Here is a 26,610-nt window from a genome sequence, read left to right on the forward strand (position 1 = left end):
CACTCACATGTAGTCTCCCATTCAAATGCAACCAGGGTGGACCCTGCTTAGCAAAGGGGACAATTCATGCTTGCTACCACAAGACCAGCTCTCCTCCTCAGTGGAATTGCCCAGCAGAACATGTCTCTATCCTGGAAGATACCAACTTCCATATAAAAAGTCCAAGAAGTAAAATACAGATTGAGAAGATACCTTTATTAGATACTACGTAAGGGTTATATAAAAGAATTGTAGGTGCTGATAAATCTGTGAAGGACATCCTGTTCTCCATCATATTCAAAAGGGAGATGTAAAACCTAGCACATTCCAACAGCTTTTACATTATCTTTAAACACTTCAAATGGGAGTGCAACATTCTTAAGCTCTGTGGTGGTGAGAGAATCAACGCCCTGGTCCATAATGCAGCTAGAAATAAGTAATTTTGCAGCAAACCCCTTTCCCTTTGTCATACCAGACAGACTGTAGTCCCATTCTGCAGGGCTAGGCTCTCTCTGGGTCTGGAGCATATACAGGAATACACAAATCCAACCAGCCATTATTTGTGATCACCAACAGTCCCCTCTTTCACCTCAGATCCTTTTTCTGGCATGCAGGCAGAGGTCTTAGGGGTCTTCCATCATTTGCACTTGCAAGTGAAGTGGTATGAAACAGTGCTCAGAAAGGATTCCTGCTGTTTCTCACCTTCTCAAAAGTGGCAGTGGAAACCAGACTCCTGGTGAGGAGATCTGTGTGGTTCTGGGTGTCCTGCTCGCCACAGAGCTAGGCGCACTCACCACTAGTGAGCTGGCAAGTGGATTTGTAGATTCCTGAGCATATAGATTTACATTATTTTTTGTCAAGTGAGTGAGAGGGTAGGAATAATTTTTAATCCTGGGCCAACAATCTCTGAACACATTTCTGACATTACATGTTCAAAGGGTACATCAGAGACTGAAGTGAGTTAAGGGAACATTATCAGCACCTGGAAAGATCAAAGCAGAGATCTGGAATAGGACCATTGCTAGACAGAGCTCCTGCTTTGGGGTCCCAGGTTCACCCTCTGCCTAAAACCCTGGAGAGCTACGGCCACAAGATCATACAGAGCTCGACAGACTGAGGGGCTGACTCCGTAGAAGGCAACTTCAGATGTTCAAAGGCTTCTGACTCACTTCTAATTCTTTCTGGGATAAATGACCATGTAAACATCTCTGGACAGTGTAAATGGATTGTGAGCCCTTTTGGGACAGGGAACCATCTCTCCCCCCTCCTTTTTTTAATATAAACCGCTTTGAGGACTGTTGTTGAAAAGCAGTATGTAAGTTTTTGTTGTTGTAGTATTCAGTTTCCATAGAAAAACAAGACAGTCATCACATGGGTGTGGCTCAACCTTTGAATTCCCTGTTACATAGGCAGAGGTATGCTGCCCCAGGGCAACCACTTCTATGCATGGGGCCACTTGATGTTACACCAGCAGCAGTGATCCTCTTTGGGCCACAGAGGAGGAAACATGCCTCTGCCTTCCACCAGGCAGATGATCTCACTTTTGAAGGGGGGACTCCGTGCAGAAGCCCAATTGTACAAATGCCTACTTCAGATTATTCTTCCTCCTCAAAAAAGAGGAGGGAGTGTTGCAAATTGTGTGCCTGCACCTTTGGGCATCCATGTGGCATGGCCACTGGGGCTGGGAATGATGGGAGACGCCTCTCGCATCCATTCTCATCCTGCCCCCTTATTTCATGGTATTTCTGCAATGGATTCTCCGCCAAACACAGCTGCTATATTGACTACTCAGGGTTAGAATCTAAGAGCGGGATGCTTGGATTTGTCAGGGCCATTGGTAAAAGCTGTGATAATTTATTTTAAGATGTATGCGTGTTCTGAACTGCCCACTGACCAGGCCACAAGTTCAGCGTAAAGGCGGGAGGGAGCATTCGGACATATGCCCCTGTCTTGAGAATGATTTACTGAAAGATGGGTTACATTTTTTTATGATACAAAACAATGACAGATAACATCAGAGAAGGAAAACCACACACAGAAAGCTAGGGCAGATGATATCATGATATTTACACACTTCCCTTTATGCACACACTGCACAAGCTTCCAAACCTCATTTCTTTCCAGAGCTAAAGCAGAGTCAGTAAGTCCAGTTCTTTCCCTGCCATCCACCCCTACCTGCTTGAGAAACTCTAAGCCCTTCCGTTCAGCAAAGAATTTGAGCACTCAGTGGCTGAGATTGGGAAGTTGTTATCACAGATAAATGCAATAGTGAGTTTGCACTCATTTCAGAGCACCTGGTCAATGCATGATTCATTCAGGTCAGCCTAGAGGCTGAAGCCAAAAGCACACAGAGAAGAGCTGGAGACGGGAGGATAGGCCATCTGTTTCTGAGAAAGGAAGCTAAGCAACCCTCAAGCACAGCAGAAGCAGGCAGCATGGGGCGTGGCAAGGCAGGGAGCCCAAGATGAGAATTTTAACTTGGAGCTAGTTCTCAGTTACCTATGTATATCCAAGCACCACATTCACGTGTGCCCTATCTTGAATGAAAGGCAAATGGATATTACTTGTCACAGTCTCTTCCTCTTAAGTTCTACACAAGTGGGGCAGGGTCCCATCTGGACCAGATTACCGTTTGCAACTAACACTGCCCTCCACAAGCTTGCCACGTGAAACTGTAGGCAGGGGCACTTATCTGTGAATAGATCTGCTTGCAGATAAAAACCAACTCAGCATCTTAAGTATGTGGAACAACTACTCATGAGTAAATGGATGGCAGGCTCAAGTGCTCACGCTCAAGCAATCATTGCAAAGATATTCCAAAAGTTACCAGCCCACACAACTTTAATTAACTCCCTTGCCCACATCAACCTGTGTTAGTTGTTCAGGCCTCTGAAGGTTTTCTACCAGGTTGGCTGGAAGCAGTTCTTATACACCATGAGCAACCAGGTGTGGAGCTATTTAAAGCCTGCTCTTAGCTTATTAAAATGGCTGGTGGCCAGCAAAGTTTAAGCCTGTTTGCTTAGAGCAGCCGATAAGCATGTGACTCTTAAAGCAGACATGATTGTAGTGAGCACAGCTGAGATTCACTCACAAATCCTGAGCAATGGGTTGTTAACTGTAAGAACGGATGCGATCCAGGGCTGCACAACTTTGGTCCTCCAGCTGTTTATGGACTACAATTCCCATCATCCCCCATCACGATGACCAATAATCAGGGATTGTGGGAGCTGTAGTCCAGCTTCTGCAGGAGGGCCAAAGTTGTGCAGCCCTGCTTTATACACAACAGAAATGCAATTTGGGGTTTGGGGTGAATCTGGCCGTCTGTGATACATCGCAAGGCTCTTCTACAATTCTTCTCCATATATGCAAATGGCATATACATTAAGAACAGGATAAAAAAGAACATACAGCTCACGGGACTAAATAAATGTATATACATGTTAAGTAATGGTGGCCCTCACATTTCCCCACAATGCCCCACAGCAACACTATCTATAGGCACTGTGAGAGGGAATTGGTGTTGCGGTCTAATCCTCACCATGAGCCTAAGGGCAGGCATCAACAGCTGGCCCTCCCAGGACCATGGGGCCCAGCAGCTGCCCAGTGATGAATGCCGATGCCAGATGCCAGGCGTGTCTAGTAAGGGTCACAAATGCAGCAGAATCAAGCGGTAACACTTTTCCTCCATTTCACATGGCAGGTGGTGGGTGGTATGTCTGAATGCTGAATGGGAGGCAGTGAGAAGAGACACACTACCTACAGAAGAACAACATGCCAGGAAGATGGCTAGGCTAAACCTCTCTCCCTGACCTGTTGGAAGGTGGGGGGTTTTGCTAGGGGGGGTGGAGTAAGGCACACTCAGTTCATTGTCAGGACTTGTTGGACTTCGCTATTGTTAATTAAACCCTACAGTCTACCTCTATGGCTTCACTCTAAAGGGGAAGATTGGTAGTGGTAGGCAAGCTGTTATTCAGGGAAACTTGCCTTCTGCCACTTGACCTCCTGATTCTGAAACTCCTGAGTCTTCTGGATTCAGAAAATCCAGCAATGCCATCTTATTCCAGAAGCACAATCCCAAGAGAGTACCTTCAAGTGCAACATTCTCCCCACCGCCACAGTTCCAAACTTCCTGTTGAGAGCATTCTATTCTACATTCTACAACAGTTTGTTTCTAACCTGTTAAAATGTGTTGCTAGCCACCCCGAGGTCTCAGGATGAGGTCTTAGGATAAAAACCTACATACAATACAACACACACACACACACACACACACACACACACACACACACACACACACACACACCATAGAGTTTGCCCTGAAAATGGAGGTCACCAGTTCATGGGAGGATGGGGAAGGACCTAAACAGTGCATGTACAGTATATGTAAGCATGTATATCACCTGCATATCAGCACGTAGCACTGAAGACCGTTAAAGGTTGGATTTAGAAAGGAGATGCTGAAGCACACTTTGCTTCCACTCCTATCCCCCCTTTAGTTCTACTACTCCAAAACTCTTCTGCAAGCATAAGTGGGAAAAGAGCTAGTTGGAAAGCAAGACACTGCCTAGATCGGCTCTGAACCTGCTCGGCTTGTTTTCGGGATGGATCGGCTTGTCAAAATGTTTGCTTTCCTAATGAAGAAAATAGACTGTACATACAAGTGGCCTCTGTGGTTATGACACCTGGCTAAGGTTCCGGAAACCTAACTTCAGTTCTCCCTAGTTCCTGTACTGACTCCCTACAGTGGCTTGGGCAACTCGCTTATGGACAGCTCCCCACACCTTCCCTAGAGAGGGCACTGTGGATAGCAGGATATATACAAGAAACTAGTAGTCCCACAAGCAGCTACTGCTGCATTTTCTGGTTCCCTCAGCACATGCTTGTGCTGGTCACAAATACCACACACACACCAGCAGCAGGTGTTTGACTGTTTTGACACAGCAAGAAGGAATACATATTCTCCCCAAAGCCCCAGCTGTCTATATTAAGGATGAGATTTGGTGTGGGCGGATCTGCTGATGAATTCAGTGAATAGATTGCACACAAGTGTTATATTAAATCATATGCTTCCTGATTACTCCCCTCAATGTTGGAGGGGATGCCAAGTTAAGGGATCATGTTACCATATTTGGTGGGAATGTTCCAAAATTTTAAAGTTTGGGTTACGTGTCATCTATCAACATTATAACTGGGATATTAATAAATCCAGATTTGGTAACCATACTATTGGGGAGCTCATTTCTCATGTCATTGTCCAGTGATTCATGGAGATTTAATTGGGTTAATTTTAATGGTGGCAAAATGCATAATCTCTAAAGAAGAGACAATCCTCTATTAAATAGTGGTTTGACAAAAAATGGGAGCTCATGGTAATGGACAAGATATAATCACGTATTAAAAGTTCCACGATGAACTCAATATGCTGAAATTATGATGAGAAATGATTATCCTTCCTCAGTTTCACAGATAGAAATCAACTCCCATATTCAAGACCTGAAGGATATAATTCAATACTCCTCTGGTAAGAAGGTATCCTTTATAATTCTAATATTTATAAATTATACTGGCAAGTCATAAATCAGACAAATGGGCAAAATACATTGAGTCTTATTGCTATTCTAATTTCCTTTGTGTGTATATTAACTGGTGAGTACACTTGATAGTGGATTACAAAGTGAAATGCCAATGCTCAATTTTTTGTTCCTGCATATCTGGTGTAAGAACATAAGAACAGTCCTGCTGGATCAGGCCTAAGGCCTATCTAGCCCAGCATCCTATTTCACACAGTGGCCCAACAGATGCCTCTGGCAGGCCCACAGGCAAGAGCTGAGGGCATGTCCTCCCACCTGTTGTTGCTCCCCTTCAACTGGTATTTAGAGACATCTAGCCTCTGGGGCTGGCCCATAGCCCTCTGACTAGTAGCCATTGATAGACTTGTCTTCCATGAATTTATCTAAGCCCTTCTTAAAGCCATCCAGGCTGGTGGCTGTCACCACATCTTGTGGCAGAGAATTCCATAGATTATGTGTTGTCAGTCCTAAATTTCTTGGCAATCAATTTCATGGGATGATCCATCATTCTAGTAATGTAAGAGACGGAGATTTCTCCACACCATGCATAATTTTATAGACCGCTATCGTGTCTCCCCTCACTCTTCTTTTTTCTAAAGGCTAGTTGTAGCTTTACCTTGCAAGGAAGGTGCTCTAGGCCCCTGATCATCTTGGTTGACCTCTTCTGTATCTTTTCCAGTTCTATAATGTCCTTTTTGAGGTATGGTGAGCAGAACTGTACACAGTACTCCAAATGTGGCCGCACCACATATTTGTAAAAAGGCATTATGATACTGAAAACCTGAAAACACTTGTTCCTTTTTAAAAGGTGGGGTGGTGGTGGTGGTTTTTACTCACAATAAAAAACATTAAAGAACTTTGGCCATTCCCCACATCAAGAAAGTCGAATGATATGACCACCCCATGACTGAGAGTCAACAACAACCCAACTTTCAACACCCTTCATTTTCTTTCCTAAAGTAGACACAAGGAGGTAACTAGCAAGAGGAGCAAAGCAGTGTCATGTCATGGGCCCATAGATTGTGTTAATCTAAGGCTACCAAAAGGAAGGAGGGTAGATAAGAAGTTCTGATTTTTTAAATTGAAATTTGATCCAGTAACATTAAATACTTCAAATAACATGACTGAAAATTAAATGAAACCTAAAATCACTCCAAACATGTTCAAGTCTATATTTACAAGTTACAAGTCAAGTCCTGTTGAAATCAATGGAGCAATTTTCATAACTGACTTAAGCTTTTAAATTATTTATACCACCTTCCATTAAAACAATCTCTAGGCGGTTTACAAAACATTTAAAGCAATGTAAGACTATAAAAGTTACAGATTATAAAACAGAATATAAAAATACAAATCTAATTATAAGCTTAAAACACACACACAATAAGACCATAAAATACAGAGCAGCAGCAGCAACAAAAACACTTATAAAACTCTACACTTTCTTATAAAAGCCAGGACTTCACGCGCTTTCTAAAAACTGTGATGGAGACTGAAAAGTAGATGCCAACTGGTAGAGCATTCCAAAGTCTGGGGGCAATAACTGAGAAGACCCTATTCTGCATGAATGACAGCCGAGCCTCTCGTACTGTCAGCCCACGGAGCAGAGCCCCCTCCGATGACTTCCTCAAGTGGGCAGAAACCATCTCAGGTATCCAGGGCCCAAACCATTAAGGGTTTTATAGGTCAAAACCAGCACTTTGAATTGGACCCAGAAACAAATTGGCAGCCAATGTAGCTCTCTATAAAATCCTCGCTGCCGCATTTTACACTAGCTGTAGTTTCCAAATATTCTTCAGGGGCAGCCCCATTTAGAGTAAGTTACAGTAATCCAGCCATGACGTGACTAAGGTGATGCACAGAAAAGGCAGCTTTAAATTATGAACAAAGCCAGCTAATACAAATGGTGTACAGAAGGCCATATATTGTATTACTGAAGGAAATTATGAATATACAAGTAAATTTTAGCCCATTGAATAACGGGCGCTAGGAAGGGAAGGGGCCGATAACCGTCCTCCCGCCCTCCCAGCTGCCCGACTTACCCTTCCCCGCACCCCCCCCCAAAGGAATAAGGGCCTCCGCGGCCGCCGGAACTGCCCTCCCGCCCTCCCAGCTGCCCGAGCCCTACTCACCCGAGTCAGCCCGCAAGAGCCGGGCGAAGTGCAAGCATGTTTTCAAAAGGTCCAGAGAGGAGCTCGCGGACAGAGCTCCTCTCTGTGCTAAATCTCTTCCCGAACTGTCGGGAAGAGACTTAGCACAGAGAGGAGCTCTGTCCGCGAGCTCCTCTCTGGACCTTTTGAAAACATGCTTGCACTTCGCCCGGCTCTTGCGGGCTGACTCGGGTGAGTAGGGCTCGGGCAGCTGGGAGGGCGGGAGGGCAGCTGGGAGGGCGGGAGGGCAGTTCTGGCGGCCGCGGAGGCCCTTATTCCTTTGGGGGGGGTGCGGGGAAGGGTAAGTCGGGCAGCTGGGAGGGCGGGAAGGTGGATATAGGCTGTGGCGGCGGCGCCGCCAGCCTCTATGCCGCGGCCGGTCTCCCCGGTCAGGCAAGGGCCCCAAGCCGCCCGGCTGCGGCGGCGGCGGCGGCGCCAGGCCTCGGCGGCGGCTCGGCCACCACCTCGGCCGGCTTCCCCCGCCGCCTCCTCCCCCCGCCCGGCTTCGGCGGCGCGGCCATGGCTCCGCCGCCGCCTTGGCCGCACCTCGGCCAGTGTCCCCCGCCGCCGCTTATCCGGCTTCTTCGGGCGGCCACTTCTGGCCGCCCAAGATGGCCGCCGGGTGCTGGCGGTCGTATCTCCCTTGGACTGTTCTGAGCGTGCGCTCCGCGCACGCTCAGAACAGTCGAGGCACGAACGCACACTTGGTGTCCGTCCACGGACGGACACCAAGCATTTTATTAGAGAGGATATTACTGTACCAAGAAATAGGAACATTTTCCAACTCTTGAACAGTGGAAAGTTCTATGCACTAACCAAATAACTTCGTTATTTAACTTTGCATGCATACAGAAAACACACAGAAAGCCATTAATTACACAATTGCTCATCTTGCTTCTATGCAGATAGACATCTTCAGTGCAAAAAGCATACACACGTGGACAAATGTGTTGGTTCCCCTCCACAAAAAAAGAAGAACCTACAATTGTCTCTGAAATAACTTGAAACTGACAAAAGTAATTGGCACCCATCATTATTTATTCCACATTGAACAAAAATCAGACTTTGCTTTAGAGTTTTGATGCAACAGAATATTTCAAATAATAACATAAATGAAAATGGTATGGGCAAAAATGATGGGACCCTTAACCTAATATTTTGTTGCACAACCTTTAGAGGCAATCACTGCAAACAAGTGATTCCTGTAGCTCTCAATGAGACTTCTGCACTTGTCAACAGGTAGTTTGGCCCACCCTTCCTGAGCAAACTGCTCCAGCTGTGTCAGGTTTGAAGGGTGTCTTCTCCAGACTGCATGTTTCAGTTCTTTCCATAGATGTTGATTAGGATTCAAATCAGGGCTCACAGAAGGCCACTTCAGAATAGTCCAATGTTTTGTCCTTAGCCATTCTTGGGTGCTTTTAGCTGTGTGTTTTGGGTCATTATCCTGTTGGAGGATCCATGACTTGAGACTGAGACAGAGACAGAGCTTTCTGACACTGGGCAGTACATTCCACTCCAGAATGTCTTGATAGTCTTGAGATTTCATTGTTCCCTGCACAGACTCAAGGCACCCCATGCCAGACACAGCAAAGCAGCCCCAAAACATAACCTAGCTTCCTCCATGTTTCACAGGCGGTATGGTGTTCTTTTCTTTGAACGCTTCATTTTTTCGTCTGTGGACATAGAGCTGATGTGACTTGCCAAAAAGCTCCAGTTTTGTCTCATCTTTTCAAAGGACATTCTCCCAGAAGCATTGTGGCTTGTCAATATGCATTTTAGCAAATTCCATTTATGATTTTCTTTCAACAGTGGAGTCCTCCTGGGTCTTCTTCCATTGAGCCCACTGTCACTCAAAAAGTGATGGATGGTGCGATTAGACACTGATGGACCTTGACCTTGGAGTTCAGCTTGTATCTCTTTGGAAGTTGTCCTTGGCTTTTTGTCTACCATTCTCACTATCCTTCTGCCCATTCTGGGGTCGATTTTCCTCTTGCAGCCAGATTTTCCTCTTGTAGCCAGGGAGGTTGGCTACAGTCCCATGGACCTTGAACAACTTAATAATATTTGCAACTATTGTCACAGGAACATCAAACTGCTTGGAGATGGTCTTATAGCCTTTGCCTTTAACATGCTTGTCTATAATTTTCTTTCTGCTCTCCTCAGACAACTCTCTCCTTTGCTTTCTCTGGTCCGTGTTCATTGTGGGACACACGAGGATACCAAACAGCAGAGCGACTACTTTTCTACATTTAAATAGGCTGAATGACTGATTTCACGATTGGAGACATGTGTGATACTAATTAAACAGCTAATTTGAAAAATCACTCTAATTTATGATCTTTTCTAGGGGTACCAACAAATGTGTCCAGGCCACTTCAGAATATCTTTGTAGAATAAGCAATACTTTATCTCTTTTCACCAGGGGCGTAACTACCATTAGGCAAGGGGAGGCGGCTGCCTGGGGGCCCCCACGCCTCGAGGCCCCCCCCCAGAGGCAAGTCACATGACTATATATTGTGAAGTGTGTGTGTGTGTATCAGTGAGGGGCCCATTTTAAAATTTTGTCTCTGGGCCCACTCCAGCCTTGTTACGCCCCTGCTTTTCACACTTGCTTTGCTTTACTCGAAGACATATCAAAGGCATGCAGGTATACATGGGACAATTGCTTTTCATTTAAGCGCTTTTCAGGAGGCATAAAGCACTTTTTCAATGAGCTGTAAGGGTACCAACAAATTTGTCCACGTGTGTACGAGTTGTATTAGCAGAAGAATCATAAAAAAGTTTTATTTAGCTGCAAGTAATTGTTTAATAGTTTTCACAACCAATTCATATGAATGCGCTTTCAGAAGAACAAGTTACAATACTGGAAACTTAGGTTCCCACAAAGGGGGAACCTACAGGTTTGCTTAGTCAGCTAATGACACAGTGAGGAAATGACTTGACTAGCAAGCCAGAGGTTGTCGGTTCAAATCCCCGCTGGTATATTTCCCATACTATGGGAAAAACCTATATCAGGCAGCAGCAATATAGAAAGATGCTGAAAGGCATAATCTTATACTGTGCAGGAGATGGCAATGGTAAGTAAAGTGTTCCATCAAGTTGATTTCGACTCCCGGCGCCCACAGAGCCCTGCAGTTTTCTTTGGTAGAATACAGGAGGGGTTTACCATTGCCTCCTCCAACACAGTATGCCTTTCAGCATCATCCTATATCGCTGTTGCCCAATATAGTACCAGCAGGGATTTGAACCGGCAACCTTCTGCTTGTTAGTTAAGCATTTCCCCATTGCGCCACTTAAGGTGACTGGCAATGGTAAACCCCTCCTGTATTCTACCAAAGACAACCACAGGGATCTGTGGTCACCAGGAGTCGACACCGACTCGATGGCACACTTTACCTTACACTGCAGGTGTGCGTGCAACCATTTGCCACAAATGGTCTTTATAAGCTCCCTCCAGAGGGCACAGCTGGTATTCCAGAGGGGATAGTCCTTCATGCATCTCATATGCATGAAGGTCCATCTGCAGTTGCCACTGGCTCGTTTGGTGGCTACTTGGAGATGGGCCTTTTTCACTGCTGCCCCAAAGCTTTGGAACACACTCCCTGCTGAAATAAGAGCCTCCCTATCTCTGACAACTTTTTAAAAGTCTTTAAAGACACATCTATTCACCCAGGCTTTTAACTAAATATTGTTTTAATAGGTTTAACATTGTTTTAAATGTTTTAAGGTTTGAATTGTTGTAGTGTTTTAACTTTTGCTGTACCATTTATTCTGTTTTAACTGGTGTTTTAATTTTTGTTGCCATTTATTTTAACTGGTGTTTTAGCTTTTTCTGTTTTGTTTGCTTTGTTGTGAACCGCCCAGAGACGTGAGTTTTGGATGGTATAAAAATATGTCAGCTAAATAAATAAATAAGACCTGCTTCTCCACTGAGACCACTCCCCTTTCAGCTGCTTTTGCCCAGAGATATGCATAAGAACATTGACGGGGCTAGAGAGAAAGAGTCTCATGGGAAAGACAACTGGCAAAGGAAGGGTCAAGCACTCCTTTTCCTTCCATTCCTTTCCAAATGCACATCACTGCCTCCTGAGTGTGCTTTGCAAAGGAGGAGCCAATGGGGCTTCCTCACACACTGCTGCAGTGTAACATGTGGTTTGCCCAAAGTTGTTCATGTTACACCATCTAAACTAGGCCAAATTTAGGAGGACAAATGTGAACCCATATTTCCATTACGGGACCGTGAATCAAGACATGTTCCAAAGACATGTCATGGAAACTCATGGGCTCTCATTTCAAGGGCCCTGCACAAAAAGTGTGGCAAGTACCTAATGCAGAAAGTATTCACTTCCAGACCTACAGAAGCAAGATTGCAGACACACTGCAACATCATTGTGAAAACACTTTCCTCGGGCAGAGTCTCCAATTCTTCAGAAAACCATGAAACACTTTTTTTTTTAACCTTCGAGAAAGGCATTTCATGTTTCTTCTCAATTTATAGTCATGTTTTATGGGACCACAGCATTGCATCTTTTGCTCTTGGCTCTCTAGGTGTTTTCAACTGTGATCACAATGTCGATGTTCTGTGTTGCTTACATACTGGAACATTTATAAGTAGTTAGCCACTTTGAGCTCTTTTGATAAGCCAGAGTAGGCCTTGCCAAATTCTCCTTGGTTCTAGGAGCCAGCCCAAGCATGTAGGAGCCAGACAATGGACTCTGGACTTTGTGATGTGCACTGTAGGAGGAGGGGCAAATGGGCTTCTCTCTATCCTCTTCACAAGTAACATACTTGGCAATAGTATTGTTGCTCAGGTATTAGTTGAGCCTGGTACATGTATATGTTTTGGGTTGTCCAGAGGTGAGGACGCAGGGGACAACTCTGGGTCAGCTATTCCAGTGGTGGTGGGGAAGTGATGAAGAGATGGCTCTGGTAGGTCAGCTGGAAAATAATTCAGAAATTTAATTGCTGTTTCCCCTTCCAACAGGCCTACCACCTCTTTGACCTTGGAGCAGTGCCAATTACCCACAGAACCTCACCTTATTATTTTGTAATGCTCAGTTAATACAAAATATGTCTGAGATCATTAATGACCTGATTATGGATGAAGGAGCCAATCTGGTATGCATTACAGAGACCTGGTTGGAAGAGGCTAGTGGACACACAGCTCAGTTTTTGAAAGGTTGGCCAGGAACGCATCTCTCTGCTTTTGCAAGCAGGGAGAGGTGCTCCTGGCTGTGCTGCAAATGCAGCGATGGACAAAGCTTACTTGCAAATGGGGTGCATGGCCACGTTTGCTAATGTGGCCACACACCCCGTGTCTAACACCAGACACAGTGGGCTTGGCTGGGGTACAAATGCAGCCCTTGAGCACGGCGGCCCAGGTTCTTTGAACCTCCCGCACAATGGTGGCTCCGCTCCACTTCAATGTTCATTTTGGGACTGGGTTATCAAGAGTGGCTCAGGTGTTCATAGCAGCCATGACTATGGACCTATCCCAATTGGTCTCTGGACCAACACATGATTCTGTTCACACACTCAATTTGGTCTTTTGCTCTGTTCAGGGTGGTGTTCTGTGGGTGGGGACTCTTGTCATCTCACCATTGTCATGGACAGACCACCATTTGGTTAAGGAAGGACCTACTGGTTATTGGATCCAACAGGATCCCGAGAAGCCTTGGAAGGGTTTAGAGTTGGCTCTGTTAGTGATTCTCGGGGACTGTTGTTCCTCAAAAACTGAACTTCAGTATGGTGTCCCTCAGGGCTCCATATTGTCTCCGATTTGTTTAACATCTACATGAAACTGCTGGGAGAGATCATCAGGAGATTTGGTGCAGGGTTTTATCAGTATGCTGATGACACCCAAATATTTTTCTCCATGTCAACATAATCAGAAGGCATAACCTCCCTAAATGCCTGCCTGGAGGCAGTGATGGGCTGGATGAGAGGTAACAGGCTGAGACTGAATCTAGATAAGAAGGAGGTACTTATTGTGCGTGGTCGGAACTCGGGAGATGATTTTGATCTGCCAGTTCTGGATGGGGTCACACTTCCCCAGATGGAACAGGTACGTAGTCTCGGGGTGCTTCTGGACACAAAACTCTCCCTGGTGTCCCAGGTTGAGGCAGTGGCCAGAGGTGCCTTTTATCAGCTTCAGCTATACTCCAGCTGCGATTGTTTCTTTAGATAAATGACCTGAGAACAGTAGTACATCTGCTGGTCACCTCCAGACTTGACTACTGCAGTGCACTCTATGTGGAGCCCCTTTGTACATAGTCTGGAAACTGCAGTTAGTTCAGAATGCGGCGGCCAGGTTGGTCTCTGGGTCATCTTGGAGAGACCATATCACTCCTATCTTAAAAGATCTACACTGGCTGCAGATAGGTTTCCAGGCAAAGTACAAAGTTTTGGTTATAACCCATAAAGCCCTAAACAGCTTGGGCCCTGGGTATTTAAGAGAACGCCTTCTTTACTATGAACATCTTCTTTGCCACATCACCCATTGAGATCATCTGGAGAGGTTCGTCTGCAGTTGCCACCGGCTCGTCTGGTGGCTACTCCTGGATGGACCTTCTCCATTGCTGCCCCGAGGCTTTGGAACACACTTCCTGCTGCAATAAGAGCCTCCCCATCTCTTACGACTTTTAAAAAAGCAGTCAAGACACATTTGTTCACCCACACTTTTAATTAGATATTGTTTTAATTAGATATTGTTTTAATTGTGTTTTAATAGTTTTAATGTTTTAAATTTTAATTGTTGAAATGTTTTAATCTTTTTATTGGTTGTTTTTATTGTTTTGTTATAAACTGCCCAGAGAACATGCTTGTTGGGTGGTATAAAATGTGTTAAATATAATAAATATAAATATAATATTCTGTCTATGCTCTGGTACAAACATGGAATAATGAACTCACTAGGGCAGTAGACACAATAGCTCCAAAGTGTCCTCTCCAGCCTGCTTCTAAATTAGCTCCTAGGTATTTGGAAGAATTATGGGAGCTGAAGTGACAAGGTAGATGACAAGAGCTCAACTGGAGGATGACTCGGCATGAATCCAACAGAGTGCGGGCAGCAAAGAAGCTGTTTTTTTCTGCCAGCGTTGCTTCTGCAAATTCATGACAAGCAGAGTTGTCTCAGGTTGTGAGGAGGCTAGTATATGCCCCACCCCCTTGAATTTGAACTTGGAACCCTCAGTCACTCGCTGCAACATCTTCAATGACGTTTTTGTGCATAAAAATCTCTCATATTTAGGCTGAACTGGATTCCACAGTTTCTTCATAGTCTACTGTGGAGGTATCCAGCACCTCCTCTTATAGGATTAGACTGGACCACTTTCCGTTGGTGACTCCTGAGGATGTGAACAAGCTGCTTTGGACTGTACATCCTACAACCTGTTGACTTGACCCTTGCCCAACTTGGGTTATTTCATCTGGTAATCGTATTATCAGAGAGGGTCTGGTAAATATTATAAATGCTTCTCTGAGGGAGGGCAGGATGTTTTAAGGAGGCTATTATTAGACCACTCTTGAAGAAACTTGCTCCTGAGCTGTGAGAGAACTGAGAACTGGCTTGCTCCTGAGCAGGGAGGGCAGTGAGGGGAAAGCTCCCCTTTTACCTCTTAAAGCTGCGTGGCGGGATGTGGGCAGCAATGGCTGCATTGGCTACAAGATGGGGGCAGCAAGAGCTCCTTCCAGCTCTCCTCCTGCCTCCCGAATGGAGGCAGCAGGACTGAATGGTCAGTCTGCAGCCAGTTTTGAGCTGGAATGAGCTCTCATCGCCCCCTCGCAGCCACTGCAGCTGCTGCTGCCCCCATCCTGCCACGCAACGGCTTTAAGGGGTAAAAAGGGAACTTTCCCCTCACCACCCTCCCCTCAGTAGCCGCTGCCGCCCCCATCCTGCCACACTACTGCATATTTTTATAGATTAACAGGGGAACTCCCTACCACCACCACCACAAGTACTTTACTTGTAAAGGGGAATTCTTGCCAGATTCCCCTTTACAATTATAGTCTTCGAGCCATCAAGCAGGCTCGACAGCCGGACTGGGCCTGGGCTCATTTAAGACTGAACCGAGCCACCCAGGAGCACTTTGAATCCAGGCTGGCCAGTTCCATGCACATCCCTGAAACCTGCACTGGATCCCTCAGAGTTCGCTAAGTACAGACCCATTTCCAATCTTCTATGGTTAGGCAAGGTGACTGAGTGGGTGGTGGCCTCTCAGCTCCAGGCAGTTTCGGATGATACAGATTAGCTAGACCCATTTCAAACTGGCTTTCGAGTGAGCTATGAGTCCGAGACAGTTTGGTCAGCCTGATGGCGATCTCCGATTGGCTATCAACCGGGGTGTGTGACTCTGCTGATCCTTTTAAGTCTCTCGGCAGCTTTCAATACCATCAACCATGGTATCTTTCTGGGTCACCGGAGGGAGGTGGGATTGGGTGGCACTGTTTTACGGTGGGTCTGTTCCTACCTCTCTAGTAGATTCCAGATGGCCTTGCTTAGAGACTGCTGCTCTAAAAATGAAAACTAATGTATGGAGTTCCACAAGGCTCCATACTGTCTCCAATGCTCTTTAATATCTACATGAAAGCACTGGGAGAGATCATCAGGTTTAGTGCAGGGTGTTATTAATATGCTGATGACACTTAGATCTATTTCTCCATATCAACCTCATCAGGAAATAGCATATCTTCCCTAATTGCCTGCCTGGAGGCAGTAATGGGCTGGATGAGGGATTACAAACTGAAGTTGAATCCAATTCAAATGGAGGTATTGACTGTGGGGGATTGGGAGCAGAGAGATGGTTTAGGTCTACCTGTTCTGGATGGGGTTACACTCCCCATTAAAGATCAGGTACGTCACTTGGGAGCACTCCTGAATACAAAACTCTCTCTGGTTTTTCAAGCTGAGGCAGAGGTCAGGAGCACTTTTTATCAGTTTCGGCTGATACATCAGCTACACCCATTTCTAGAGATTAATCTATCTATCTATCTATTCGATTTCTATACTGCCCTTCCAAAAATGGCTCAAGGCGGTTTACACAGAGAAATGATAAATAAATAAGATGGACTCCTGTTCTCAAAGGCCTCACAATCTAAAAAGAAACATCAGATAGACACCAGCAACAGTCACTGAAGGTACTGTGCTGGGGGTGGATAGGGCCAGTTACTCTCCCCCTGCTAAATAAAAGAGAATCACCATATTAAAAGGTGCCTCTTTGCCAAGTTAGCAGGGGTAATGACCTTAAGACAGTGGTGTATGTGCTGGTAACCTGCAGGCTTGACCACTGTAAGGCACTCTATGAGGGGCTGCCTTTTTATGTCATCCAGAAACTACAATTGGTGCAGAATGTGGCAGCCAGACTGGTCTCTGGAGCAACGCAAAGCGACTGCATAACACTGAGTTTAAAAGAATTGCACTGACTGCCACTATGTTTCCGAGCAAAATATGAAGTATTGGTTAAAGCCCTGAATGGCTTGGGTCCAGAGTACTTAAGAGAGTGCCTTCTTTGTCATGAACCCTGTTATCTATTGAGATCATCTGGAGAGGTCCGGTTACAGTTGCCACTGGTTCTTTTGGTGGGACCAGGCCTTCTCTGTGGCTGCTCTGGGGACCTGGAATATGCTCTCTGTCAAAACAAGAGCATCTCCATCTCTGCTTGCTTTCAGGAAGATCCTCAAGACACACTTGTTCTCTCAGGCTTGTAGCTGAAATTAATTTCCAACTGTATATCCGGCAGGATAGAAATATGAGACATAAAAAACTGAAAAGGGACTGCCTGGGACAAAAATATGAATATCCTCTGATATTCATATCAGAGGTGCCACAGTTATTTCTAGATGCCATGGTTCTCTGGCATCTGGGATTTGTTTAGCCCTTAGTCAGTATATACAAAGAATATGCAAATGTTCATGCAAATCAGTGAACCGATGTGGGCAATAGGCTCCTTGACCCAGCTTATCCAAGCAAAGGAAGCCCCTACTTCAGCTGGAAATGTAGCCCTATGGAGGGGAGAGGGCAGGCTCTACGTGTAATATGCATAATCATAAACCAAATGATTCCAAGATCTGGCTCTGTCTAGCAGCATAAGTGTATGAGTTATTTTCACAGGATTTCTCCAAGTGTGTACTACTTCTAGTGTGGACTCACACCACCGCAGATGTGCTCATTTTCAAAATTCAACCAATGCTGAAGTCTCCAGCTCTAAGGTGTTGAAAAACAGCAGGAAGATGCCAGACTAGCTTATATTTAGATACTGCCTTGTGCTGCCTGCCCCAAATGTTACACCCACAGATCTTAATCGCATGGCTGCAAGAAGAGCAAAACCAACAGCCGCATTTCCTGTACAGGAGAAAACAGAGTGGGCAACAAGTAGTGAGTCAGGCAGAAGCATTCTCCAAATACTGTTGCTATTAGGACTGCCAAGTCAGGCTATGGCGGAGACAGCCGGGCTAAGGCGTCTGCTTTCTTTATGGTGCAAGAATCCTTCAATTTCTTTTCATAGCAAAGATTTCGGCCCCACTCCGGCAAACAGCTGACCGGATCTAAATTGCTAGCTTTGGCAGCAAGGCTTGATAAACAGCCACTTGCCTGGGCACCTGCGACAAGAGCAGCCTCTAGGTAATCTGGCAGGGGAGATGCTGTAAACTGGAGGAGAGCTGGCCCTTTCCCAGCCTTTCAGACTGTCTGTGTGCCACAAATACAGGTACATGTGGGCAGACAAGCTCATAAACATTTTTACAGGCTAGTACCTTGTGGGATTTGCTTGCAAAGCTGCCGTGTTCCGTGTATACAAGTGGTAGGCTTTTAAACCATCACTGCTATTTACCCACAGTTTAGCAGGCTTAATAATAATTAGTGTCCTGTGGTGCAAAGGCTGCTTGGCACACTCTACCATTTCCTAAATTTCTGACATGGAGTGATAACCACTCTTCTTTCCCCACCCTCCATAGAGTTAAAACTGAAGCCACACTGCACTCAGTTGAAAAGCTTTATTTTTGTATAGAAGGGTAAGCATCACCTGCCTCTTCAGAGAAACACACATTCTGTGTGACGCACTGATCTGGGCAGATGAAAAGCAAGCAAACCTATAGCAGTGACTCACGCAGAGACACAGCGGGCAGCTTTCCCTGGAGACAGGTAGTTCTGCTGCATCTCTGGGAATGAAAGGATGATCCAAATCTCATCTAAAAGCAATAAAATCACATCCAAAAGCACATCAAAAGCTGTGGCAAAAATTACCCAACTCCAGCAGAGGCGGAATGGAGAGAGGTAGGTCCAGAGCAGTACATAGACACAACATGCAGCCTCTGCTGTTAATATATGCTGTGGACTCACAGGAGTCTTTCGATATTAAATTTATCATGGAATGCCAACTAGTATCTCACAGCACATTGCTTTGGAATGATAGTTCTTTGGATTCTGAAGTAATCTGCAACACCATCTAGTCTAGTGCAGGCCTGCTCAATTTAGGTCCCCCCCAACTGTTTTTGGACTACAACTCCCATAATCCCCAGCCACAGTGGCCAATAGCCAGGGATTATGGGAATTGTAGGCCAACATCTGCAGGAGGGCGGAAGTTGGGCAGCCCTGGGTGGCTGGATTTTTAAATGCACATCTCCCCTGGTTCAAAAGCTAGTTCCGTGGGTTGTCTTGGACAACAGATGCTAATCCCAGCTCAGATAAAAGAGAGAGCAGAGAAAAGGATGCTGTCATGTCTGTCAAAGCACTTACTTCTGAAGGAAGCTAGTTTACCTTTAGCATAAACGGAGGGAAGATTCCAGATGTTAAGAACTGCAACTTAAAAGGTCTCAGCAAAGCCAGCCTAGTGCTCCACTTTGAGTTCTGGGAATCTCAAGGAAAACTAAGGAGTGTGATGTCATCAGCAAGAACTAAACACTCCATTTATGGCATGCAATGAATTGTTTATTTTCCACAGTTGAGTCTGTGCACACACACACCCCCACAGTCTTCTCAAGGATCACGGGGAAATTGAATTTAGATTTCCCCTCCTTTTAAACTCACAGACAAGAGTCACATTGCTGCAGACAGTCTGCCAGTTTTGTTTCTTAGGGCCCCTTTGTCTCATCTCAGCTAAGTTTAAGCCAAGTGGGCTTCAAAAACTAATATAGTTTTCAAGAACAGTGGTTAAATTAGAGGCCAATTCTTGCACAGTACATGATCTCAATTGTGATTGGCAAGACACCATGCAGAAATTGTCTGTCTTGAGGTTGTTAACTGCAACAGGGAGGTGCTTTAGTTTTCTCGCTTTAAAAAAAATATGCCTCTCTTCTCATTGACGTTATTTAAGAGCTGCCCTACTTTTACCCCTATTTTAGGCTACTCTTTATTATCTGAAAAATGGAAACATACCGTACTTCATGAAGCTCTAACTGCAGAACTTATTTCAGGACACACACAAAAAACACAAATATTTCCAGGCACATGGAACATGGCATTCCTGCTGAAAGGCACATCTAATTGGATAGATCAATTCTTTCCTTGAGCATTCTGTAACCTCAGCAAGGCACTAAAGAAAAATATATCAGTGCAGTGGTGGAGAAAAGCAGTTTCCTTTTAAGACTGCAGCCTAAACTTGCCTACATCTTCCTCATTCCATGGCACTGCATATTACATAATACCATGCAAGCATGTAAAAGTACAGGATGGGTTATCTGCACTTAAATTTTTTCAAAGTAAGTTTTTAGCTCTTATGGCTATGAAAATAGAGTTGAAAGTATGTGGGTAGTATCTGATGAATTCTGAATCCAAAGTGATCAGAGCTTAATTAATTAATTATGTATTAGGCGTTTATACTGCCTCACCCAGATGGCTCTAGGCAGTTCACAAATATAAAAACAGATTTAAAAAAACAAAACTCTTAAAATGTCAGTACTCACTAAAAACCAGGCTAAAGAGATGTTTTTAGGGCTCTTTTGTAGGCTGCTAAAACTCTTAAGCCTCTAATATCCATAGGGAGCACATTCTAGAGCCCAGAAACAGCTACAGAGAAGGCCCAATCCAAAGTTGTTGTCAGGCTCGCTGGTGGCAGCCAGAGATGGGCCTCTCCTGATGAGCTTAAAGTGCGATTGGGATCATACTGAACAAGGTGCTCTCCCAGGTAACCCGGTCCTAAGCAGTTTATGGCCTTAAAGGTAATTACTAGAACTTTGTATTTTGTCTGGAAACATATCGGCAGCCAGTGCAGCTGTTTTAAAACAGGCATAACAGGGTCTCTCTGAGAAACCCCAGAGACCAATGTGGCTGCTGCGTTTTGAACTCACTGAAGTTTTCGGACGATGTACAAAGGCAGCCCCACCTATAGTGCTCTGCAGTAGTCAAGCTGAGAAGTTACCAGTGAGTGCACCACAGTTTTGAGATCATTACCTTCAAGGAATGGGTGCAACTGTCATATCGACTGAAGTTGATAGAAAGCGCTCCTGACCATAGCCTCCACCTAAGACACCAAGGTGAGGCCTGGGTCTTGAAGCACTCCCAAGCTACATACCTGTTTCTTTAATGTCCTACGGAGCTCCTCACCTCTTTCCATGACAAACAGAAGCCAAATAAGCAAGTCACAGAAATTCATTTCTATGCCTAGCTTTTCTAGGTCACTTAAGAACAAAGTGGCATTTTTAATCACAAAGTACCCACCGCAGCGATATAGGAAGATGCTGAAAGGCGTCATCTCATGCTGCGCAGGAGATGGCAATGGTCAGCCCCTCCTGTATTCTACCAAAGACAACCACGGGGCTCTGTGGGCGCCAGGAGTCGACACCGACTCAATGGCACACTTTACCTTTACCCACCATCCTACCCATTACAGAGCCTCTTCCCCAGGTTTCCCTGGGCCCAGGCCAAAGAGTCCAGACAAGCTGCTGTACCTAATTTGTCCCACCTAGACTCTGGATCACAGCATGCTCGTTTACATCCCAATGCTGTTGTTGAGGCTCTCTGGATCTCTTTAGCATCAGGTCCTCTAACATTTCTGTTGCAACAGAGATACTCATTACCCTGATGCTGTGAAGGCATAAGGGTCGGTTTGGACAATACCTTACCAGCCCATGCAATTAGGAAGAGAAGCTGCCAAGAGGGACGTCTTTCACAGACAGCTCTCCCAGCCCATCTCTTTATCACGTGGAGTGGGACGGTTCACCTGAATGAGCAGCCTTTGAGGTGCATGCAAAGCGACCATTCAGATGAACAGCCCCCTCCATGTGAAGAAGAAGAAGTGTGCCTAGAGGGTGCCAGGACATCTGCAGAAGACATGACAATGAGAATGCTCTCAGCAGGCCCCCCTTTCTAATCAGGTGAGCCAATAAGATATTGTCCAAACTGGCCCATGGGCTTCCATCTTCTACATTGTGCCATCAAGTCAGTGTGGACTCCTGGTGACCACAGAGCCCTGTGGTTGTCTTTGGTAGAATACAGGAGGAGTTTACCATTGCCATCTCCCGCACAGGATGAGATGATGCCTTTCAGCATCTTCCTAAATCGCTGATGCCCGATATAGGTGTTTCTCATAGCCTGGGAAACATACCAACAGGGATTTGAACCGGTAGCCTCTTGCTCCCTAGGAAAGCTGCTTCCCCGCTGCCCCATTAGGCGCCCTGTAAGACTGCTGTCCTATACAGCCCTCTAAACTCACACTGACTAGTAATGCCCGCCCAGGGCACCCAATTAGTAAGCCATCTTTCCACACCAAGGAAAGGGTTTGTATTCCCTGCCCCCCCCCCCCAGTGCACAGAGTATGGGTCCCTCTTGATAACAAGATACTGGTTCTGGAGTGGGTGGGAGAAACCCTATCACAGATATACACACTTTCAATACAGACTTCATCACCATATTATATCCACCCTGTCACACAGAAGGGAAATTTAGATCCATGAGCACACACTTGAAGCTATGTTACTTATCTGAATAATGGAAGCCAATAATAAAAACATTCTTGCCAGGAGTTTGTTGCATTTTTTAAAGCTGCAACACAAAGTCAGGCAAGATAAGAAACCAGGTAGTTGAAAGCTAGTAAAAGGAACAATGGGAGGGATTAGGGTAGTGTTAAAAGCACCTTATTAAAAAATATACCACTAGGAATTTCCTAGAAACTTGAAACCTAGAAATCTGGTTTCAGGCCAGAATGGCCCATTGTACATTATCCCAGCCTGTATCATTGGTTGCTTCTGGTAAGGAGCAACAATCCCATGAAGTCAGAACACTGATAAATTGCCCTGGATGTCAGGAGAAATTAAACACATCATTGCTGCTTTCAGTAACGTCTATAGCATTCAATGCAGTATGCAGTTCTAGCTTCAGCTGCTAATGGTTTTTGAGTTAAATAAGACACACCAGCATGACCCGAGTTTCACCACCTCAGACTCAAATTTCTCATTACATTCATGGTTGGGTCAAGGGTTTATATTGGAATTTGTCAGTGCTGAAGTTGGGAGAGAGACTGGATTTCAAATTTTGGTGAATATTTGTTTATTTTGGTGCTACCTCAAAAAAAACATTGAGAATCTCCCACACACTTCCCCGCTAAACTCCAATGACACCAGTTTGCTAATTCCTGTTCACTAAGCTCTGGTCGCGAAGTCCCCTGGCCACCACCTCTTATGTAAAGAGTAGGCTTCAAAGTCGCAATCGGGCTCAGCAGGAATGTGGCCCCTCCCACCAGGTGTGACTCACCTCAGCCCTAGCTAGCTCCTCCCACTCTTTCTCTCCAAGCAAGAGAGAACCTAAAAATGAAAGCCACATAGCCACCAAAACAAGACCTGGACAAAAAAACAAAAACACAGACACAGACACACACAGGGATTTCTGCATATCCACTGCAGCGTATCAGAACTCAAATCTATCAACATTGACACACCATGGCGCAACAGTTCAGATAAGCACTATTAAAACAACAGGAATTGTGCATGTATGCCAACATGAAGGCCTTTTTCTCTTTTGCAACCATCACGTTAGATTGTTAAAGTGGTCTGATGCTATACAGCCACACTCAAGATCAACGCTAGCTGGAGCAACTGAAAGACAAACATGGATGCATCTTTCTTTCTTAAGGGCGCACCTGATACCAATAGGAATTGGGAGATCCTCATGGCAAATAGAGGAGGAACTCCCCCAAGAATCTATATGCCTCCTGCTTTTCCCCTTTCCTGTCCAAGTCTGTTACTGTTCCTTGCTGGGCTGCTTGTTTGACTCTTTGCTAGTATATATGCACACATGGCCCAGGGAGGGCAGAGAAAAGCCAAGAACAGGGTAGGAGATGCAGAAGGTGATGCCAAGATTTGGATGAGAGCTGCGGGTGGGGCAGGTGGGTGAGCACCTGCCGTCTCTAGGAACGACATCCACACATGCTAAGAAGATATACAACAGTGAGAAAAGGTGGTGGATGACTAACCAGGAGGCGAAATTGGATTCCCTCAAGGGAGAGATTTCTGGGCGGAATTGTAAGGAGAGCAAAATGTGGAAGTGTGGTTAAAGGGAGCTTCAAATAGGTATGAGAGACAGAAGAACATACCAAGAGGGCATTAGCTGCTGCAAGTCAGGGGGAGCATTAGATGTAACCACCGATTTACAAGGTGCATTGCTCCCCAAGACGACAAGAGTGATTAGCAGGATGCTGGCTTCTTTCTCCTCTCCCACAGCTCACTGTATAATTTCATTTATTCCCTCATGCAGAGCAAAAGCACAGAAAGTTACAGCTTAATGGCTCCTTCCAGACTAAACAGATGAAGGAATACCAGAAGGAGTCTGAGTTTAAGGTCACAGGGTGACTAGAAAGCAATGTATACAGTGCTGTCAGTGCTCATCGCATGAAATTGTATTCTTGCAATTTTTACAAGAACAACACAGTAAGGTAGGACAGACTGGACAGTATTAGTTTCCCCACACTGCAAATGCAGGCTGAAGCTGAGAGATATGCTAAGAAGATAAATGGGAAGAGAGGGCTGGTAGAAGGAAGAGAGAGCTAATGCACATACCTTCCATCTCCTATTTGTAAAGTTCTAAAATCAAGTTTCCCACCAGGATGGGACATCCAGAATGAGCCCAAGGAATTAGGAGCCCAATGAGCAGATAGGAATTATAGAGTTAGCATTAAGAATGGTGTATACTCAAGATCAATTGATGTAGGTTTTATTTTCATTAGAAGATGCACCTGATGGCCTGTGACAAGATTCATCTCCAAGTGATCAGACAAAGAAGCTTTACAAAGTGAGATATTTTTTAAGGCCACAAGCAACTAGCATATGCACAGATGGGGAAGCAGGCATGCAAGTATTTGAGTGGTCTAGTAACTTGGGAGCTTCTTTAGCAGTTTCATCACTTTGCCATTAGATTCTCAGTCTAGTCGGGCTGAAGAGCGGCCAAGTATTCCCTCCCCCACCCCTTTCTAAGTATGATTTATAAGAGCAAGGAGGGAAGGGGGGATGCTGAAACCCACGAAAGCTGCCAGGCATAGGGAACTAGAGATGAGCCATCATTCCAGACGAATGGGTCAAGAGTAGAAGGGCTGGAGCCAGCAGGGGCGAAGTTTCATCCCTTCTCTCCAAGCCTCGCCTTCGTTAGCCGTGCCTCCCAGGATAGGAAACCCAGGGTACATCTCCCGACCCCGGCAGACAGTACACAGAAACCTAGTAGTGGAAGATGGAAAGGGAACCTCCTGCTAGCCAGAAGAGAGAGAGAGAGGAGGGACGGACGGACGGACACTGTTAGCAAGCATGGCTGAAACGGGCGCATCGCTCTTCTTACCCAGGCGGGCAGCTCGCTCTGTCCCAGGCTTCGGCCCAGCCCCACGCTGCTGGCCGTAGCGCTCACCGTCGCCTCTTCGTCGCCCAGGAGCAGCCCAGCCGCCCGCAGCGACCGCTCCTTGCTCATCCGCCGTCCTCGCCAGCCCATGTAAAGAGCCACGCCGGCCACCACGAAGCCCAGGCTGAGCCCCGCCCGACCCGCCAGGTACACGGGGAGCAGCCAGAGCAGCCGCCGCCCGATGGCGCCCAGAGCCGCCAGGGCTTCTGCAGACCCTATGCCCCCGAGCCCGCCACGGGAGCTGGAAGGGGGCACCTCCGGGGCCGGATCCGGCACTGCAGTAGCAGCTTCCCGCGCCGGGCCTTGCTCCATGGCGCTCCCGGGGCCGAGTGGACAACGAGGACCACCAGTAGCAGAAGCCTCCCTCTCTCACTGCGGCGAACGAGGCTGCCCTGCCAACTCCCGCGGCTGTTGCAGTCATGGAACAAGAAGGCGCGGCATGGCCAAAAGAACGTCGGAACTAACCAACGGATTGGACGGCGAGGTTCCAAGGGGGGCGCTACGGCCGCACTGAGCCCCGCCGCCTCGTTTTTTGATTGGACAAGTTCAAAGGAGGTAGGCAATTAATCCACGCCCCCCGTTCTAATGGAGCGGCGACCCTTCCAAGGGACCGCAGCTAAGCAACGCCTAAAGCCTTGCCTCTTTTGCTTCCTTGTCTTCGCAGTGGGCTGCGATTCAGATAGGCAGGACTACGGAGACAAAGAATCCGCGCTTCTCTTTCTTTGATTGGTCAACTGGATCCCGAGCGGGCGGGGAAAGAGGTGTGGCCATGTTTGCATATTCATATCCTCAGGGTATAATTTGGAATTTGTTTTTATGCTAATATTCCGCCCTGAAACATGTTACATCATCACAATAAAGGAAAGGCAGCTGATCGTGTGCAGAGTGCATTTCCCATACCACTTGACCGAGCAGTCACAACTAGCCTCTACTCCCATTACTGCAGCAGGGGCTTCTAGGTATGATTGAACTTTGCCTGCTCTCTTTTTAGCAATTAACCATCGCTATCTTTTCTCTTTCTTCAATGGCCACCTAGAAGAAGGAAGCAAGGAAGGACTGACATCTTTAGGTTTTATTTATTTCCTTTGGATTTTTTAGATAC

The 26,610-nt window shown here is 45.9% G+C and overlaps 1 protein-coding gene across 1 annotated transcript in view; it reads right to left on the bottom strand.

Annotated features, from left to right (window-relative positions):
• ESYT1 (extended synaptotagmin 1) overlaps positions 1-26,159 on the bottom strand; it is a 72,489-nt gene extending 46,330 nt beyond the window's left edge. Inside the window, exon 1 of the mRNA XM_053297692.1 lies at positions 25,452-26,159. Coding sequence (XP_053153667.1) covers positions 25,452-25,820 — 369 coding nt within the window. The 5' untranslated portion in view covers positions 25,821-26,159. The remainder of the gene's footprint in view (positions 1-25,451) is intronic.
• Positions 26,160-26,610: the final 451 nt, after the last annotated feature.

This window comes from Hemicordylus capensis, chromosome 2 (assembly GCF_027244095.1).
Source record: "Hemicordylus capensis ecotype Gifberg chromosome 2, rHemCap1.1.pri, whole genome shotgun sequence".
Classification (NCBI taxonomy): Eukaryota; Metazoa; Chordata; class Lepidosauria; order Squamata; family Cordylidae; genus Hemicordylus; species Hemicordylus capensis.